A 19831-nucleotide genomic window follows, 5' to 3' on the forward strand; every position below is an offset into this window, starting at 1 on the left:
TTATTTTTTCCCCAGTTATTGCAATAAATAAGAAAAGAACTGTGTTATAAGGATCTGGGTGAGAACAGGGAGGGGGGTAATTTCCTCTTATATAATTAAATAATTATTTCTTCTTAAAAAGGTGGAGTTCTAGGCCTGGCAGATCAGTCATCAAAAGGCAGCTATTCTGCCGTTCACTAAAAGAAGAGGGAAGCAGAGCATGGGAAATTCCTTTTCAGATACGTTTTGCCCTTGCCACTTTCAAGTACATTTTGTCCCTGTAGCACTGGAGGCCAGAATTTCACATGCTTCTGGTCCTCTGCAATGCACACCCCAAAAGAGGGATCTAAGAATGATTTTAAAAGAAACAGTTTAAAACAATAAGCATTCTGAAAAGGACAACTGGTTAATTAAAAATATTTTTTAACGGTTGAAAAGTATCTTTGCTTAAAAGAAACATTCTTCCTCAGCGCATGAAGTTAAATTTGCATAGTTTCAGTTCAGTTCAGTTCAGTCGCTCAGTCGTATCCGATTCTTCGCGACCCCATGAATCACAGCACACCAGGCCTCCCTGTCCATCACCAACTCCCAGAGTTCACTCAAACTCATGCCCATCAAGTTGGTGATGCCATCCATCCATCTCATTCTCTGTCGTCCCCGTCTCCTCCAACTCCCAATCCCTCCCAGCATCAGAGTCTTTTCCAGTGAGTCAACTCGTCGCATGAGGTGGCCAAAGTACTGGAGTTTCAGTTTTAGCATCAGTCCTTCCAATGAACACCTAGGATTGATCTCCTCTAGAATGCATAGTTTAGCTGGAGTTATAAACTGAACAGCCCCATGTGTTACATTTTAAGGTTATACTAAATTATAAAGCACTTGCCCTTAAACTCAAGCCTTTCCATGCCAGACTTGCTGTAAGCCCCGAAACAAAACATGCTAAATCAGAGTATAGTATATACTTTTCTTAATAAGATGTGAATAATAATCACTAATAGCAGATCCAAGAAAAGCTCATAAGAAAGCCAGAAAAATCTTATTAAATTTAACTAACTTAAGAGGTTGGAATGCTGGAATGAAGTTTAAAATCCTCAAGCCAAAATGCTCACCAGATACTAATGCTGCTCACTCAGAATTCTGAGCTTTGGGAGATGGAGTTCACGAGTAAGGAGGTTAAAAAAAAATTAATACAATTTGGAGCTCAAGGTAGGGTTTAATTCTGCATTAGAGGGAGACCTTTTAACAATCAAATAATACATTTAAATAAATCTCTCCTGGGGACTGCTTTACAATGAAGTAGTTTCAGTTTCTGGTAGCCAATAAGAGTGGCCAATGACAGAGAGCTAAAAACAAAGAATATTTAATGTTGACCAGCACCAAAAAAATTATCTGAATCTAGTTCTCAACTGCATATTAATATAGATGGAAATGGAGATACAATCATTGATCAGATTTCTGTTTAAGCTTCTAAAGTGCAGGGGGAAAAATCTGATACAGGAATCTCATTCACTGAGATTTGTCACCTTCTTCCTGACCAGGGCTAGAGGATTCCTCCTCCCTGAGCTACCCTTCCTTCCCCCACAAAACACACTCCATCCCTTTAAAGGGACGTTCAACGTCAGGCCAAGGAGTTTGGAGAAACCATGGAAGATTTCTGAGCAGGGCGGTGACATAATGAAAGCAGTGTTTCACTGAGAGGGAGGTGGGCAGATTCAAGTGACCACAGGCTCAGAAAGAGGGTCTGAAGGAATGAATGTGTTAACTGTCTATCCTTGCTTCTCAGTAGACACACAAAATAGTGTTTAGAAACAGTAAATTGCTCACATTCCTGTAGAAAGCATCATGCTTGAATCTCAAGCTATTTGATAACCATCAGAGCCCTGTACTGTTCAAACGGGGAAAAGAAATTGATTTAACTCAACCAACAACTTAGCAAATTCACAGAGACTAAGGCATCAAATCTGGCCCTGTATTCTCTCATTTTATTCCAAGTCATAAAATACATATGGACCAAAAAAAGTCCAAACTATTATTTAGGAATTTATGTTTCATCCATCAGTTCTATAATCTGCTGATTGCTTATAAAGTCACTTTTACTAGATTTGCAAATATCCTGCCGGTGGCTAGAGCTGAGCAAACAGAAAGGTTATTCTGGGCTGATGTTGACTCTCCCTGGGCACAGTCTCCTGGCCCCGCCCTGTCTTTCTCAAAAGAGCTCTAAAATCATTTATGAAAGAGGCTTAGGAGCCGCTGTGGGAGTGAACTGGGTCTCTACCTTTCCTTTCTTTTTTTAAAAATTAATTTTTTTTATTGAAGGGATAATTGCTTTACAGAATTTTGTTGTTTTCTGTCGAACCTCAACATGAATCAGCCACAAGTGTACATATATCCCTTCCTTTTTGAACTTCCCTCCCATCTCTCTCCCCATCCCACCCCTCTAGATTGATACAGAGCCCCTGTTTGAGTTTCTTTAGCCATACAGCAAATTCCCGTTGGCTATCTATTTAGGGTCTTTCCTCATAGCTCAGTCAGTAAAGAATATGCCGGCAATGCAGGAGACCCAGGTTCGATTCCTGGGTCGGGAAGATCCTCTGGAGAAGGAAATGGCTACCCACTCCAGTATTCTTGCCTGGAGAATCCCATGGACAGAGAGGCCTGGCAGGCTACAATCCACGGGATTGCAAGAGTTGGACACGACTTAGTGACTAAATCATCTATTTCATACATGGTAATATAAGTTTCCATGTTACTCTTTCCATACGTCTCACCCTCTCCTCCCCGTCCCCATGTCCATAAGTCTGGTCTCCATGTCTGTTTCTCCACTGCTGCCCCGTAAGTACAGTCTTCAGTTCCAATTTTCTAGATTCTGTATATATGCATTAGAATACGATATTTATCTCTTTCTGACTTTCTTCACTCAGTATAATAGGTTTTGGTTCATCCACCTCTTTAGAACTGACTCGAAGGCACTCCTTTCTATGGCTGAGTGATATTCCATTGTGTATATGTACCACAACTTCTTTATCCATTCCTCTGTCAATGGACATCTAGGTTGCTTCCATGTTCTAGCTATTGTGAATAGTGCTGCAATGAACAATGGGATACATGTGTCTTTTTCAATTTTGGTTTCCTCAGGGTATATGCCTAGGAGTGGGATTGCTGGGTCACATGGTGGTTTTATTCCTAGTTTTTAAGGAATCTCCATATCATCTTCCATAGTGGTTGTATCAATTTACATTCCCACCAACAGTGCAGGAGTATTCCCTTTTCTCCACACCCTATCCAGCATTTACTGTTTGTAGACTTTTTGATGATGGCCATTCTGACTGGTGTGAGGTGATAGCTCACTGTAGTTTTGATTTGCATTTCTCTAATGATGAGAAAGGTTTCATGTGTTTGCTAGCCATCTGTATGTCTTCTTTGGAGAAATGTCTGTTTAGGGCTTTTTCCCACTTTTTGATTGGGTTGTTTGTTTTTCTGGTATTGAGTTGTATGAGCTGCTTATATATTTTGGAAATCAATCCTTTGTCAGTTGTTTCATTTGCTACTATTTTAGCCCATTCTGAGGGTCGTCTTTTCACCTTGCTTACAGTTTTCTTTGCTGTGCAAAAGCTTTTAAGTTTAATCAGGTCCCACTTGTTTACTTTTGTTTTCATTTCTGTTACTTTAGGAGGTGGGTCATAGAGGATCTTGCTTTGATTTATGTCAACGAGTGTTCTGTCTATGTTTTTCTCTAAGAGTTTTATGGTTTCTGGTCTTACATTTCGGTCTTTAATCCATTTTGAGTTTATCTTTGTATATGGTGTTAGAAAGTGTTCTAATCTCATTCTTTTGCATGTAGCTTTCTAGTTTTCCCAGCACCATTTATTGAAGAGGCCGTCTCTGCCCCATTATACTCTTGCCTCCTTTGTCAAAAATAAGGTACCCATAGGTGCCTGGGTTTATTTCTGGGCTTTCTATCTTGTTCCATTGGTCTATATTTCTGTTTTTGTGCCAGTACCATACTGTCTTGATGACTGTAGCTTTGTAGTATAATCTGAAGTCAGGAAGGTTGATTCCTCCAGCTCTACTCTTTCTCAAGACTGCTTTGGCTATTTGGGGTCTTTTGTGTTACCATATGAATTGTGAAATTTTTTGTTCTAGTTCTGTGAAAAATGCCATTGGTAATTTGATAGGGATTGCATTAAATCTGCAGATTGCATTTGGTAGTATAGTCATTTTTACAATATTGATTCTTCCTACCCAGGAACATGGAGTATCTGTCCATCTGTTTAAGTCATCTTTAATTTCTTTCATTAGTGTCTTAAATAGAGGTGGATGAAGAAGATCAAGATACATTAAAGATTAACTCCAAGGGGAAAAGAACAGTAGGAAAAGCAAACAAAGGAATAAATGCAGAAAAAATAATAATAGGTTTAAAAAATTAAAATTAAAAAAAGAGAAAAGAAAAAATAAAAAAGGAAAACTACACAGAAATGCAAAAGCCCAATGTAGAGGCAGATGTTTATAATAGCAATAAAAATATGTGGCTGAGAAAAAAAAAGAAAGAAAAAAACAAGACTCAAAAGCTTAATTAGATTTCATAGTGCCAATAACTGGAGAAGGCAATGGCACCCCACTCCAGTACTCCTGCCTGGAAAATCCCATGGACAGAGGAGCCTGCTAGGCTGCAGTCCATGGGGTTGCTAAGAGTCGGACACGACTGAGCGACTTCACTTTCACTTTTCAGTTTCCTGCATTGAAGAAGGAAATTGCAACCCACTCCAGTGTTCTTGCCTGGAGAATCCCAGGGACGGCAGAGCCTGGTGGACTGCCGTCTATGGGGTCGCACAGAGTCAGACACGACTGGAGTGACTTAGCAGCAGCAGCAGCAGCAGTGCCAATAGCATCAACAACTACAACGGGGTGCGGGGGGAGAAGGAAAAACAGAAAAAGAAATCCAAAAGAATCTACAGAACAAGTCAAAACATAAGAATAATAAATGTTTTTCTTGAGTTACTGCTGTCAGAGTCCTTTCCCTTGCTGGGAGTTACAGGCCACCTCTCCTCACTAGGATGCCCTCCAACACTGTGCTGATCTCTGGACCTGTTGTGGGGGCAGCTCACATTCTAATCTGGTCCTACTCCTGTGTGTTCTTGTCTCCAATGTCCACAGCTATCAGAACTAGTGCGTTTTCTTTTGTGGGAGCTCTCAATGGCCTTTTATATATTCTACAGAGTCTGCCTTGTTGATTGTGTGGATTTAACCTGCGGCTTGTACAGCTGGTGGGAAGGTTTTAGGTCTTCTCTCTTAGCCACACTGTCCCTGAGTTTCAATTGTGGTTTTATTTCCACTTTTGCATGTGAGTCGTCCACTGGGGTTTGCCCCTGAGGCTGCTCTGCAGGACTTGGGTTTGTCCCTGTGAGGGCCAGGTGTGGAGGTGGTGCAGCTGCTTGGGTCGCAGGGGTTCTGGCAGCACCGGGTACTCAGGGGAGTTGGCGGCTGGGGCAGCAGGAAATGTAGTGCTCTAGATGGGTATGGCAACCAGTACTGGCCAATACACTCCAGTATGCTTGCCTGGAGAACCCCCCTCCCTGACAGAGAAGCCTGGCAGGCCACAAGTCTATAGGTTGCAAAGAGTTGGACATGACTGAAGTGATCCTGCCCGCATAGAGGCAAGATTTTTTTTGCCTGTGGCAGCTCTGCCCCAGTGAGAGTTGAGTGTGAAGGTGGTGTGGTTGCTTGGCTTGCAGGGATCCTTGCGGGGCCAAGTGCGTAGGGACATGGACTGCCTCCGCCCCAGGAGTTATGACCCTATCAGAGTCTTTTTTCTAGCCTCTTGTAGCTGGCAAACAGAAGGCCTCTTTGGCTAGTTTTTCTCCATAACTCTGACCATTCAGGCAATTAGGGGTCCTTAGGGGTCCTTCTCCGTTGTTTGGCTTGTTAGGCACATAGAGGGATCCCCCTTGCTGGGGTCCTACTCTGTAGATCTGCTGTGCATCAGGCACTTAAAGGGGCCCCCTGGGTGGGGTCCTGCTCTGTAGTTTGGTGAGTCAGGCCTTCAATGGGCCAGCCTCTCTATTGTTTAGCTTCAGATGCTGGCGTATGGGGTAAGAGAGGCTATGGTGATGGCTCCAGCCCCTACACGTGACTCAGCAGTATCCCCTTGCTTCCATGGCTGCCTGGCTTTCCTCCACAGGCATTTCCCACCACAGTCTCCTCCCTCACATCCCCTTGATCTGTCTCTCTGCAATCAGCAGCAGCCCTCGCCCTGGGATTGCTCCACAATCCCTAAACTCCAGCTCCCAGTCACTGCGCCTTCCAGGGGACCTGCATCCCTGTCCTGGATATGTTTGGCTACGGCAAGGACTGCCTGATTCTCATTCCATTTAGGCTGCCACAAATCAGCTGTTTCACTCTCAGCCTTAAATGTTTCAGCCTTAAATGTCTCTGACTCAGACAATTGCCCTGATGTGGGGATAGACCCCTGCTTCAGTTATCCCACCCGCTGAGGACAGGTCAAGTCCTACTAACACGCCTGTTTTCCCCCTTAGTTCCTTCGTCCTACCGAGCTTTGTGTGGTTCTATATATTCTTTCCACTGGTCAGGTACTCCTGTCTGCTCTCAGCTGGTGTTCTGCATGCACTTCTGTGTCTGAAGGTGCATTCCTGATGTATCCATGGAGAGAGATGTACTCCACGTCCACCTACTCCTCTGCCATCTTGTTCTACCTTTCCTTTCTTACTTCTTCATGAATGAGGCTGTAATCTTTTTTTTTAAAGTTAGAAACCAATGCATTGAGGGGGGATTTAAAGGACAGGAGGTGATATCACCCCAGAGAGACTTGACAATTAATAAAATAGGGTCTTTAAGGGAACAAAACGTTTTAAACCTTTTGCCACTGTGTGGGAAATACCTTATTCCAGGAGACCAATGTGTTTGATTTTCATTATCAAAGAAAAACATCATAAAATCAAGCTCCGCATAAGAAGGACTTGCCTGATGTTCAATTATTTATTCATTACACTCAACAATTTCCAAGTCTTCGCTAAATGCTAGGCATCTTGGTAGCTGGTACCCAAAAAGCAGTACTAAAGAAATAGCTCAACAAGCAAGCCTAAGGAAATATCAGTGCATCAAAGGTATAGACATCACTGCACATAAAGTACTCAGATACTTCCCAAGTCCTTTATGTTGACTCCACAACATTCAGAATCCACTGTTTCAGGGGAGCAGTCTTTGACAAACTATAGCCTATTGTTATCCAAAGGCCAAATGAAATAAACCCAATGGTCACAATGTGCTGCCCCCTCTGGGCTCTTCCCCAGACAGAGGACGCTGCTTGCCAGGCTGCCCTCACACTTGCTCCCACTCTCATCTCCTCCCAGCCTCCTTTCCCATATTTTGGGCAACTGGTCTCCTGTCTTATTTTTGAAAGACTTTGGATCTCCCAAGGCTGCCTCTCTAAGCTATCTTATGACTCCACCTTCCTCTTTGGGACTCACATAATCCTCTAAACTCTGATTCTGGTTTTCAGAGACTGTGTTTTTTTGTTGCTGCTGTTGTTTAGTCATTCAATTGTGTTTGACTCTTTGCGACCCTATGGACTGTAGCCTGCCAGGCATGGGATTTTCCAGGCAAAAATATTGGAGTGGGTTGCCACTTCCTCCTCCAGGGTATCTTTCTGACCCAGGGATTGAACCCCACTCTCTGCGTTTCCTGCGTAGCAGGTGGATTCTTTACTATTGAACCACTGGGGAAGCCAGTGGTTTACTTTTGCCCCAATCTCTTGCCTATTAAATAATAAATGGCTTAATGGCAGTGACCAATCTGGCTTTGTGAGGTTTTTAAAAAAATTAAGCTTTGTTAATTTTTCACAATTAAAAAATTAGATGCCCTGAGAATTGGGGGTAGGGGGGAGACAGTAATAAGTCATTTAATAAATATTTGAGTTCCAAATATGTCCCAGACTAGGCTGTATTTCAAAATCTAAAATGTTAAGCAGCTGACTCACTGGTTTGTGTTTTTTAAGATACAATTTTGTAGAATCAATTATGCTGAAAAGACCACAACATAGTATAGCAATGAAAATTTTCCTATAAATGTTCTTTCCTCTTTAAGATGTTTTCTATGTTTTTCTTTTTAAGATTTACTTATTTATTTTTGGTTGTGGTCGGTCTTCCTTGTCACACGCAGGCTTTCTCTAGTTTCAGTGAATGGGGACTACTCTTCATTGTGATGAGTGAGCTTTTCATTGCAGTGGCTTCTCTTGTGGTGGAGCTTGGGCTCTAGGCACGAGAGCTTCAGCAGTTGCAGTGCATGGGCTCAGTAGCTGAGGTTCGTGAGTTCTACAGCACTGGCTCAGAGTTGTGACACACGGACTTAATTGCTCTGTGGCATGCAGTATCTCCCCGGGCCAGAGATCAAACCAGTGTCCCCTGCATTGCAAGGTAGACTCCCACCCACTGGACCACCAGGGAAGCCCTGGAAAGTCTCTTAAATTACACCTAACAATCCACTTAAGTTTGGAAAGAAGATTCAGTAGTACAATTGGTTATTTCCTGCAATTAGAGATATAACTAATTCATAACAATACCTTTTATGTTTTGCTGTTTGCTAAATATTCTACCTTTTTAAACTTTTTTCTAATGAAAAAGAAAAAATTGAACCATTCCTCTTTTTCTTCACTCTCTAGAATCTGCTAAACAAGTAGGAACACTATAGAAAGGGGGCAAATGGAGAATACATTTGCTTCATTCCAAAATGTTATATTAATTAATTTTAAGAAATAAAGAGGGTATTGTTTCCTGACATTTATTATTAAAAGATGACCAAGGCTCATATTTTGAAATGTATTACAGACTATGCAACGCATTCCATGAGGCATAGCACACTCTAAAATCGGTTCATTTATAGTATACAGACGTCTCTAAAAGACGTCCTACTAATAAAATAGGCCTTTACTCAATCTGACTGCCAAACTGACTGACTTTGGCAAGCAAGCTTGGAACATTTTAAATTTTACAAACATTATCCTGTTTTAAAAAGTTAATTTTGACTACTTTAAGGAATGTAAAAATAAACCTTGGTTTCAGTGAAATCAAGATTAAATCCTACCAGACTTCTAAAATTAACTGTCATAATCAGATTATACAATTAGTATAAACTATAACGAGTCTGAGTCTTGGGGTTGGAGAGGCCCATTTATCCTCAACTCCGCTTTCCTCTTCCAAAAGGCAACTTAGTGACCATCTTTCCCATCGGTTGATAGGGTAACAAAGATACACAATTCATAAATGAGAGTGAAAAGCAACACATCAGGTATTTATTTACATTGAGATTCAATAATAACCTGATTTCTGAACAATATTAACAAAAGTAAGTACACAAAGCAAAGAACAATGACAAAACTTAAGGGAAGAAAATGAAAGGAACAAAAGCAGAAAGAGAAGAGAAAGGAGACTAATAATCTGGTTCTAGGCACTATGCTTGGTTCTAGGGCTTCCCCGGCTCAACTTTAAAGAATCCACCTGCAGTGCACGACACACAGGAGACGCAGGTGTTGGGACACACAGGGTTGGGAAGACCCCTTGGAGGAAACGGCAACCCACTCCAATATTCTTGCCTGGAGCATCCCATGGACAGAGGAGGCTGGTGGGCTACAGTCCATGGGGTCACAAAGAATCAGACACGACTGAGTGATTAAGCACACAGGCACTGTTAACTCCCATTTTTTATAGAGACAGAAACGAAGGCTGAGAGAGATGCAGTATTTACCCAAGAGCACAAAGCTACTCAATGGTACAGCCAGGATTCAAACACAGGGCATCTCTTCTAAAGTCTATGCTCTTCCCACCTCATGTTGTAGAGGAAGGAAAGGAAGAAGGATTGAGCAAAGAAAAACAAGAGCTGTAATGTAGTACCAATGATTACTCCTAGAGGCCAGCTGTACTTACTTATCTACCTTTCAGGAAAACTTTGTTTTAACATTTGTATTTTAGATCCATGAATAGAAAGTACAGGCAACTATAAATTCAATACACTGTCACTTTTGCCTCCAGATTGATCTGCAGTAGTTTTTATTAGACATTAACTGTGCCTTCTAGAAGATGTTGAAGGATATTGCTGACCTGCTACATTAAAATAATAATAATATGGGGCTTTAGACTTTCAGACTTTTGGAGAAAGGGAATTTTATCTTTTGTCATTTCCTTGTTATAAACAAAATACAAGCAACCATACTTCAATGAATTAGAATTATGTTGACCAAAAAGGGTATTCACTGTCAAATACTGCTGTGACTCTACATCATGCATGCTCCACTTGCTGCCAGAGAGGTTAAAAAGGGATTCCAGTTGCTTTAACAGAGTCAAGAAAGATAGTTTTCCAATAAAAGTTTTCTGCAGTGATGGATGTGTTCTATATCTGCGCTGTCCGATATGGTAGCGACTAGTCACATGTGGCTACTGAGCACTTGCAAGGTGCCCACTGTAACTGAAGAGCTGAATTTTTAATTTTATTGGATGATCTTGAACAAAGACACCTGCCTTGCAGTCCTGGCCAGGTTATAATTTATAGCAATTGTATATAAAGACAAATGATTATTTAGCTATTAGTGGTGCTAGTGGTAAAGAACCCACCTGCCAATGCAGGAGACATAAGAGATGCGGATTTGATCCCTGGATTGGGAAGATCCCCTGGAGAAGGGCATGGCAATCCACTCCAGTATTCTTGCCTGGAGAATTTCATGGACAGAGGAACCTGGTGGGCTACAGTCCATAGGGTCACAAAGACTCAGACACAACTGAAGCAACTTAGCACACATGCACACAACCTTCCAATGGTGAGAGAGGAAAAGAGGGGAAAATGAATTTATAAAACAGTAGACAGTCTGATTCTCCTTTTTTAATATATAAACCCTGCTTGTGTCTCTGTAAAAGCACTGATATTTAACTTCTGTGCTCCAGAGAACAGAGCAGCTCTGCAGTCAATATCTGTTGATCAAAGAGGGCTGTCTATATGAGGTCAACTCATGCTGAAATCTGAGCACCTTACCCTGTCCACGTTACCTCTACATCTTGGAAATTGGGACCCATGCTTGCAGTTTTTACCTCTGTCTCCAGCAATTAACACTTACTATTTATTAAATACTTACTAAATAAGTGAGTAACTAACCTTGAAATTTCTCCACTCATTATTGCTCCAACATCTCAGAAAAGCCATCTGAGTTGAGTCTGGTGATCTGCGCAAATCAGAGACTCCAGGATCTGTGTCAATGCCAAGTTCATGCTACACTGCTGATGAAGTGTTCAGAGGGACTTTCGGTTCAAATTTCCTAGCTAACTAAAATAACATCATTGGCAGGCTTAGGGAAGGGGGAGGGTGGAGTGTTGCAGGCCAGGTGCCGCAAAGTAAGACCCTTTGGAAAATGGTGCTCAGGTCTATAATTTAACCCCTGGACGTTATGATACAATATACACAAAGGAACCAGATTCCAAGTGGTAGATTCTATCTCTTTTAACCGAATACAAGAATTCTCAGGTCTTACTTTTTAGGAAAAATTGTTCCCTTCAGAGAAAGTAACTAGTGTCCTAAGGGGAAACAAAAAGAAACCCTCGGAGAAAAGCAAGTCTGAAATTGGAAAACTAATAAAGAACTCAAGGAGAAAGGAAATATAGGTTACAAAAATTATATAGTCACAATGTATGCGGAGGTAGGGACAATGTTTGTTTAACCTTTCAGGGGCTGAACTAATAGTAGGGTTCCATAGTCCCCCTCTGTGCCAAGTCTTCTTAACTCGGTATAGCCCTAATTCCTCCAGAGTGCCATGGGGAACATTCAAAGTGACCATCTGTCTATGAAATCACCCTCCGAGAAATAAAAATGCATTTGGCAGGCACCCAAAACTATCACAGGTTCCCTACCATGATAATGAGTTGATTGGTCATTGCCAAGTATCCTTTCTGCAGCCCTCTGTGAACATCAGGAACATTTTTTGCAACACCAAATTAAAAGGTAAGTATAGTTTAGATTAGAAATCTTGTATGCTATTTTTGGATGCAGAACTCCTTATTAATTGTCATAATACCATTACCCTTTCACTTTAATATGGCAATAAGAAGATTCCCAAATGAATCATTCAAAACTTTGCTTCAATGAGCACACATGGAATGTGACTGGCTCCTGAGGTTTTTACAGAGCTCTGAGGATAAAGAGATCATTACCATGCAGTCTTTTAGAGGACTTGACTGTATTCAGGATGTAAAATTAGGAAAAGCTGTCTTTCCTGACCGTACAAATGATCCCTTCACCCTGGCCATTCTGTTCTCCTTACTCTTCCTTAAGTAGGCTTTTATTTTTGTACGCTTTCCCCTTCCAGCCTTCCCCACCACCTTCTGTGTTCTGCGCTATGCAGGCAGTCCCTTTATCATTCCAGGTCACCCTTCAAGGGTCGCTCAAGTTCTCTCTTGTCAGACCGTCCCTAACTTTATCAACCTACAGGGATCCTTCCCACTTCTGAACTCCTGAATGCTTTATCGTTTCTATTGCAAGCTAAACTTTTCATTATTATCAAACTTATCTTATTCTTTAATTTCCCTGGTGGATACTGATAATCAACTAGGTTTAGGACTTGTGGATATAGGCTCCGTCTCATGGTAGGGAGAGACTACTATCTGCCTTTTAAAAATTCTTAGTGTTCTCTGATAGAGGAATGGATAAAGAAGATGTGGTACATACATACAATGGAATATTACTAACCCATTAAAAATGAAATAATACCATTTGCAGCAACATGGATGGACCTAGAGATTGTCATACTGAGTGAAGTAAGTCAGAGAAGGAGAAATATTATATGACATCCCTTAAATGTAGACTTTAAAAAGAAATGATACAAATGAACTTCTTTACAAAACAGAAACATACTCACAGACTTTGAGAATGAAATTATGGTTGCCAGGAGGCAAGGATGGGAGCATAGTTAGGGAAACTGGTATAAACATGTACACACTGCTATATTTAAAAGAGATAACCAACAGGAACCTACTGTATAGCACATGGAACTCCACTCAATACTATGGATGGGAGGGGAGTTTGGGGGAGAATGGATATATGTGTATGGATGGCTGAGTCCCTTCGCTGTTCACCTGAAACTATCACAGCATTGTTAATCGGCTATACTCCAATACAAAATAAAAAGTTTTAAAAAAATAATCCTGAGTGTTCTCAATTAGTCACATTATCAGCTGACTGATGGGCATGAGGATAGGAAAAAGGAACAGCAATTGAAAGTATCTGGGATCTTCCATCTATACATAATTTTACTACAAGGCTGTCAACCTTTAAGATAATCTTAAAGTGATGTGAACATTCTATACTACTATCAAGTCAGAAGTACATCTCAAACATTAATTGAATAACATTAATTGAATATTTCATTAAGTATTTGATAGTATCAATTTTTAAAAAAGCAACATGAAAGAAATCACAAAAAGACAATAAAAAGATTTAGAGAATCAGCATTCCTGGTAGAGGAACAGCCTCTAGAATCTTTGTTCTAAGAACTGTCCTAAAAGTGTTGGGTAGAGTAACTAATAAAAGGCAGCAAAGTATCAAGCAACATCCTCATTTTGAGCATTTCCTAGTGAGACCATCCTGTGTATTCTATCCCAAACTGTCCTGCTCTTACACAGTAGCTATACCCACATCCACGTTTGTTTCGGTGGATGCCTTCCTGATTTGGGAAAGACAGACACAGTACCTGGCTTCTTAGTGCCTTGTCCATAGTACAGTGCTGCAAATACACGCACGCTGGGCTGAGTCTAAATGCTCCAGTTTTCATCCTACGACCACGTCCAACAGTATCGTTACCCTCAGTGTAATTGTCATGGTTAACTCAGCATCCTTACTCTTTCAAGAAAGCTCAAAGGACAGCACTCTTCCATTGTTACTACCCACCCCCACCCCCAGAAGCTCTGCTTGCTAAGCCTTCTCCTATCCTCCCCATTTTAGTGACTGGCATCCCCATCTACCTGCTTAGTTGCTCAAACCAGAAAACTGCAAGTCAGTTGTGATTCTCCTTCTCTTCCTCCCCCATAACCAGTGGTTCACCAAACCTAGTAGATTCTACCTCATAAATCTTTCTAGTGTGAAATTATTTCTAAATCCTGAGCCAAGTCATCACCTTCTCTCACCTGCAATAAGGCTTCTAAAGGTCTTTCTCTCTATGACAGTCCTGACCCAGTTCAATCTACTCTCCACAATGCAGGTTACAGACCTGTCTAAAATATGAATCTGAATAATTATTTTCTGCTTAAAACTCTATAAAGTCACACCCATTAGGATGGCTATTATAAAACAATTTAAAAAAACAAACAGAAAAGAACAAGTGTTGGCAAGGATGTGCACAGCAGCTGTGGAAACAGTGTGGTGGATTCTCAAGAAGTTAAACACAGAATTACCACATGATCCAGTAATTAACTTCTGGGTATGTAACCAAAAGAAGTGAAAGCAGGAACTCAAACAGGTATCTGTACACCCATGTTCAGAGCAGCACTGTTCACAATATCCAAGTGTCCACTGACAGGTAAGTGGGTGAAAATGATGTGGTATATACATACAATGGGGGTATTAATCAGCCTTTATAACGGAGAAAACTTTGATACATGCTATGACTTGGATGAACCTTGAAGACATTATGCTAAGTGAAATCAGTCACAAAGGAACAAATACTGCATGATTCCATTCATATGAAGTACCTAGAGTGGCCAAATTCATGGAGAAAGAAAGTTGAATGGTGGTTGCCAAGGGCTGGGGAGGGAAGAATGGGAAATTATAGTTTAATGGGTATGGAGTTTCAGTTTGGGAAGATGATGGATGTTCTGGAGAAGGGATGGTGGTGATGGTTGCACAACAATGAGAATGTACTTAATGCTACTGAACTGTACTCACAGGAATGATTCAAATGATACATTTTATGTTCTGCATATTTTTTTCCCAATAAAAAAGCCATGCACACACAAACATCCATGCTGCCTCTCACTGGCTCAGGATACCATCCAAGAATCTCAGGCGATTCACATGCCCCTCAGGTTTCAGTCCCAGTACACCTCTCCCCTTGCTGCTGCTGCTGCTAAGTCACTTCAGTCGTGTCCGACTCTGTGTGACCCCAGAGACGGCAGCCCACCAGGCTCCCCCATCCCTGGGATTCTCCAGGCAAGAACACTGGGAGTGGGTTGCCATTTCCTTCTCCAATGTGTGAAAGTGAAAAGTGAAAGTGAAGTCGCTCAGTCGTGTCCGACCCTTAGTGACCCCACGGAGTGCAGCCTACCAGGCTCCTCCATCCATGGGATTTTCTAGGCAAGAGTACTGGAGTGGCTTGCCAATCCCTTGCTAGTACACTTTATTCTCCAGTGCCTAGTCATACTCAACCATGCTGGAGTTGGGTTCACACTACTTTGTAAGTCTTTACACAGACCATTCCCACTGTCGACCAGACCACCTCTTCTCCATTTGTAACATTTTTCTTTTTCATCCCTTCTTGGTATCTTATCACCATAAGATAAGAGCTGCCAGTAGCTGCCTGTTTGCTTTTCTGTATCCATCCTTACTAGCTTATAGTTTTATGAAGGAAAAAAAAAGTCTCATCTCATTTGGAATATATCTTTGGTGCCTGGCACACATAAATATTTCGTAAATACTACTGATTATATACATGTTAAATACATAAATGTAGCAGATAGGTAAGAATTTCTAGAAGCACATATTTTATAATAAAGTATGTAATTTACACAACTGAACACATACCATTCCTTCACGGGCATCTTTTAAAAATTCTATGTCTGTTACAAATGGTTCATCAAAAGGTTCAAATTCTTGAGATAAAATTCTTATATGAAAAATTTTTCCATAATATTCCAGTTTCTTCTACAGTTTTTCCTGATGGGCAAATATGGGTACTTTTAAAAAATCAGTTTGTTTTCTTGAATACCATTCTATTTAAAGTCATATGCATGATACGGGATGCTCGGGGCTGGTGCACGGGGATGACCCAGAGGGAGGATAAGGGGAGGAGGGAGGTGGGAGGGGGGTACAGGAAGGGGAACTCATGTACACCCGGGGCGGATTCATGTCAATGTATGGCAAAACCAACCAATATAATATTGTAAAATAAAAAAAATATATATTCATCTGAGACAAAAAAATAAATAAATAAAGTCATATGCACACAGGATTTTCATCCCTTTAAAATTAGATCATTGAGAAATGTTAAGTCAGAATCCTGAAAGTACTGATATGTCTGTCATGTTGAAACAATTGGTTTCTTGCCCACTGTTCTACTATTTTGTGACAGTTTTTAAAGGAGGGATCAGCTTCAAAATATCATCTCACATCCTGAAACCATATAATTTATGATTCTAAAATATCAATATTTATGACCATATAATTTTAAAATTAATCACTTATACTGTTTCATTCAATGTGGAAAGAGTCTGAAACTAGCCATGCTGCACAATGCTGTCAGGACCAATCTTCTAAGAAACGGCTTTGGTGAGTGCTTTCACCATAGTTCTATAAACTAAAAGATTCTCGCATCTGATATGAAAAAACTACTCAGCAACTGCAGAAACACTCCGCAGAGGATCTCCACGCCCTCCCTCCCATCCCTTGTCCTTTCCCCATCTTTCTCTTCCTCTCTTTTCAAAGGACTGAAATCAGATAATCTCAGCAGCATCTAAAACCTGATAAAAGTGAAAAGTATTGATTACTTAATCCCTGTCTGGATGTGATTTTTTAAAAAATTGCGATACAACTGACATATAACATTAGTTTCAGGTATACAACATAATGATTCGGTATTTGTATACACGGCAAAATGATCACCACATTACGTTTGCTTACCATCCATTACCACATATTTACAAATTAATTTTCTTGTGATGAGAACTTTTAAGATCTACCGTCTTAGCAACTCTCAACTTTACAATACGGTATTATTAACGATGGTCACCACACCGTACAATACATCCTCATGACTTATTTATTTTAGAACTGGAAGTTTGTACTCCTTTATTTACAAGTGAATTTGCTCCCTGCACACAATGAATTACTGCTCAGCAATAAAAAGGGAAAGTAACACACATAGCAGTGAGATAGTCTCAAAAATGTTATGAGTCAAAATTGTCAGATACTAAAGGGCACCTACTGTATGATTCTGTTCATATGAAGTTTTAAAGCAAGCAAAATAATCTATGGTAACAGAACTCAGAACAGTGCTTCTGGTGAAGAGAGAAGGAATGGCTAAGCAGCGGCATAAAGGAACTCTCTGGGGTGACAGAAATGTTTTACATCTGACCGAGGTATGCATTATACTACTGTATACATTCATCAAAGCTGATCAAACCATACACTTAAGATATATGCATTTCCCTGTATAAAAATCATACCCTAATTTTAAAAGAGAATGTCCTCTTCTAGCTCTTTTAAGACTTTTTATTAAGTCAAAAAAATATAATTCTTGGTCTCTGTTAAGTAGTTAGGATTTTATAAAACATGTTATGATTCCTCACCTGCAGTATGTGTGACTTTAAACTTACTCATGGAAAAAAAAAGCTGGAAAGCATATATCAGAGAAATCATGGCCTGAGATAGGAAGGAGAACTGGCAATGGCAGAGATTTTGTAGTATTTTTCAACCCACCAGATCTGAACACGTTTTATTTTACAAAACACATTTTTTAAAAGTCCTATCCTACAGATTTATAGGTCCTACCTGCTATGAAAGAAATTGTTGCTTTTGTACAATCTCAATATATTACAAAGTCAAACCATTTGACTAGAAACTGTGAGTACAGCCATAACGAAGCACTTGGTTTTAAACTTCTTTTTCATAAATGTTGATCACTATCAATAGTAGCAAATAAAGACTCCTGTTTAGGCAGCCTCATCACAAATATATTCATCTCCCATGTTTAATAATAGAAATTACTGACAATAAAACCTTTTACTGAACTTTATACTTCAAGTCCTAGCAGGGACACCTAACCAGCTCACCAACAGGAAAAAAAGGAAGAGAGAGTTTAACTAAGAAGTCACCAGATAAAACAGATAAAATAATACTTCATTTGCATTTTAATAGCCTTCACACAATCCACAAAGTAAGCAGTTTCATTAGTTCCCTTTTCCTAATACATTCTTCTCTCCTCCTTTCGGAGAAATCAACACAAGCAGTCACATTCATGTGGAATTAGTCGAATGCTGAAGTCCAGCAAACCTTGTGGACCACTCACCTGATGTTGGCTATGTGCTGTGGCACATGCTGATGCTGAAAATGGTCAGGCCACGGATGATGCAGGCAGAAGGATGGAGAGGGCTGAAGACAGCACGTTGTCTGATAAACAGGTGAATGGTTTGGACAGAGAGATGCAGAGTACTCTGAGTGTGGCTGCATGCAACACGAGGCCAAAGCAGGAGGTGCTGCAGGGCCAGCCTCGGGATGGCACTCTTGGTGACTGTCATGGGGAGTCAAAGGGTGATGGTATGGGCAAGGATGGCAGCACTGGGGTAACACCGGAGGCGTTCTTTGGTTGTCTAAAGGCAGAAAGGATGATTTAACGGTGCCATTAACTTGCAGGCATCCATTTGGACTCACTTTTGTTCTGGGTGCTTCTTTGGGTGCGAGCTGCTGGGCTGCAGGGTCTCCATCACAGGGGGTGAGGGGAGTAGGGGTGGTAACACTGGTTGCGATGCTGCCATTGCTCAGAACCATAAAATCGCTGTTTCCGTTGCTCATAGCCATGCTCCAGTTTCCTGACCCTAAGAAAGAAAACGATATAAAATCAACCGCTTACAGTCAGGCAGACAATTACGTAGAAAAGACAGGAAAAATATTTAAAAATAGCTCTTTGAAAACAAGGGTTCTTGCAGGAGTTGTGAAAGCATTAGGGGAAGCCCTGCCACTCATGCAACAGAACCAGCTGGTAAGTCAGCCCTCCTCTGCTCTCCCCCAGCCACACCAGGCAGAACACTCTCCTGTCCTGTTGACCACTTCCTCCCTGTGTGCTTACTCGCTCAGTCATGCCCGACTCTCTGCAACCCCATGGACTGTAGCCCACCAGGCTCCTCTGTCCATGGGGATTCTCCAGGCTAGAATACTGGAGTGGGCTGCCATGCCTTCCTCCCTGCTCCACCTCTGTTTTCAGTATCTATCTTCTCTCCTCATCCTAGATGTGAAAATCATCAGTTAAGAATCAGAACATTTTGGGACTTCCCTGGTGGTCCAGTGGTTGAGAATCCACCTTGCAACGCAGGGGATGTGGGTTCGATCACTGGTTGGGGAATCCACAGGCTGCAGGGCAACTAAATCCATGCGCCCCAACTACCGAGCATGCTCTACAGCCCAAGAGCCACAACTAAGACAGATGCAATCAAATAAATTTAAAAAAAAAGAATTAGAATATTTTAGGATGGGGTGGGGAGGTGGTAGAATAGAGAGGGGATACCAATATCATTCTTTAGCTTTTCAATATCATGCTTGAGGTGTTCTGATACAGAAACAACAGGCAAAATGAAGGGTGAGGGTGATTATTCGTGAGGGTAATTAGTTGTGTCGGTTAAGATAATGTGAATAATCTTAAGAATGTCTTACATCTTTTAAAAATGTCAAGGAAATATGATTTTCCATCTAAGTCACTTAGGTCTTAGAATAAGAATAAACAAAAGAAAACAGAAATCAATCAGCTAAGCTAAGAATTGTGGCCACCAAGATATCAGATGCAAAAGTTTTATCTCCTAAACCAACAAATATAATGCTAAAAAAATAATAAACATAAGTTGTCATGATCTTATTAACTTGTTTTCTATGTTATGTCCTATAGGGT

At 40.8% G+C, this 19831-nt stretch overlaps 1 protein-coding gene across 6 annotated transcripts in view; it reads right to left on the reverse strand.

Moving 5' to 3' along the window:
- Positions 1 to 19831, reverse strand: part of DISP1 (dispatched RND transporter family member 1) — a 235443-nt gene that overhangs the window by 40926 nt on the left and 174686 nt on the right. For 3 of the 6 annotated variants that reach the window (XM_055419841.2, XM_055419845.2, XM_055419842.2), the window contains one exon: positions 18242 to 18767. In XM_055419841.2, the coding sequence (XP_055275816.2) occupies positions 18242 to 18767 (526 nt within the window). Of the gene's footprint in view, positions 1 to 11130; positions 13367 to 18241; positions 18768 to 19018; positions 19175 to 19831 lie in introns of those variants that run through there. The other 3 variants (XM_055419846.2, XM_055419848.2, XM_055419844.2) reach the window with 2 other exon arrangements.

Source organism: Moschus berezovskii, chromosome 17, assembly GCF_049115385.1.
Source record: "Moschus berezovskii isolate FMDL1 chromosome 17, NW_MosBer_1.0, whole genome shotgun sequence".
Lineage (NCBI taxonomy): Eukaryota > Metazoa > Chordata > Mammalia > Artiodactyla > Moschidae > Moschus > Moschus berezovskii.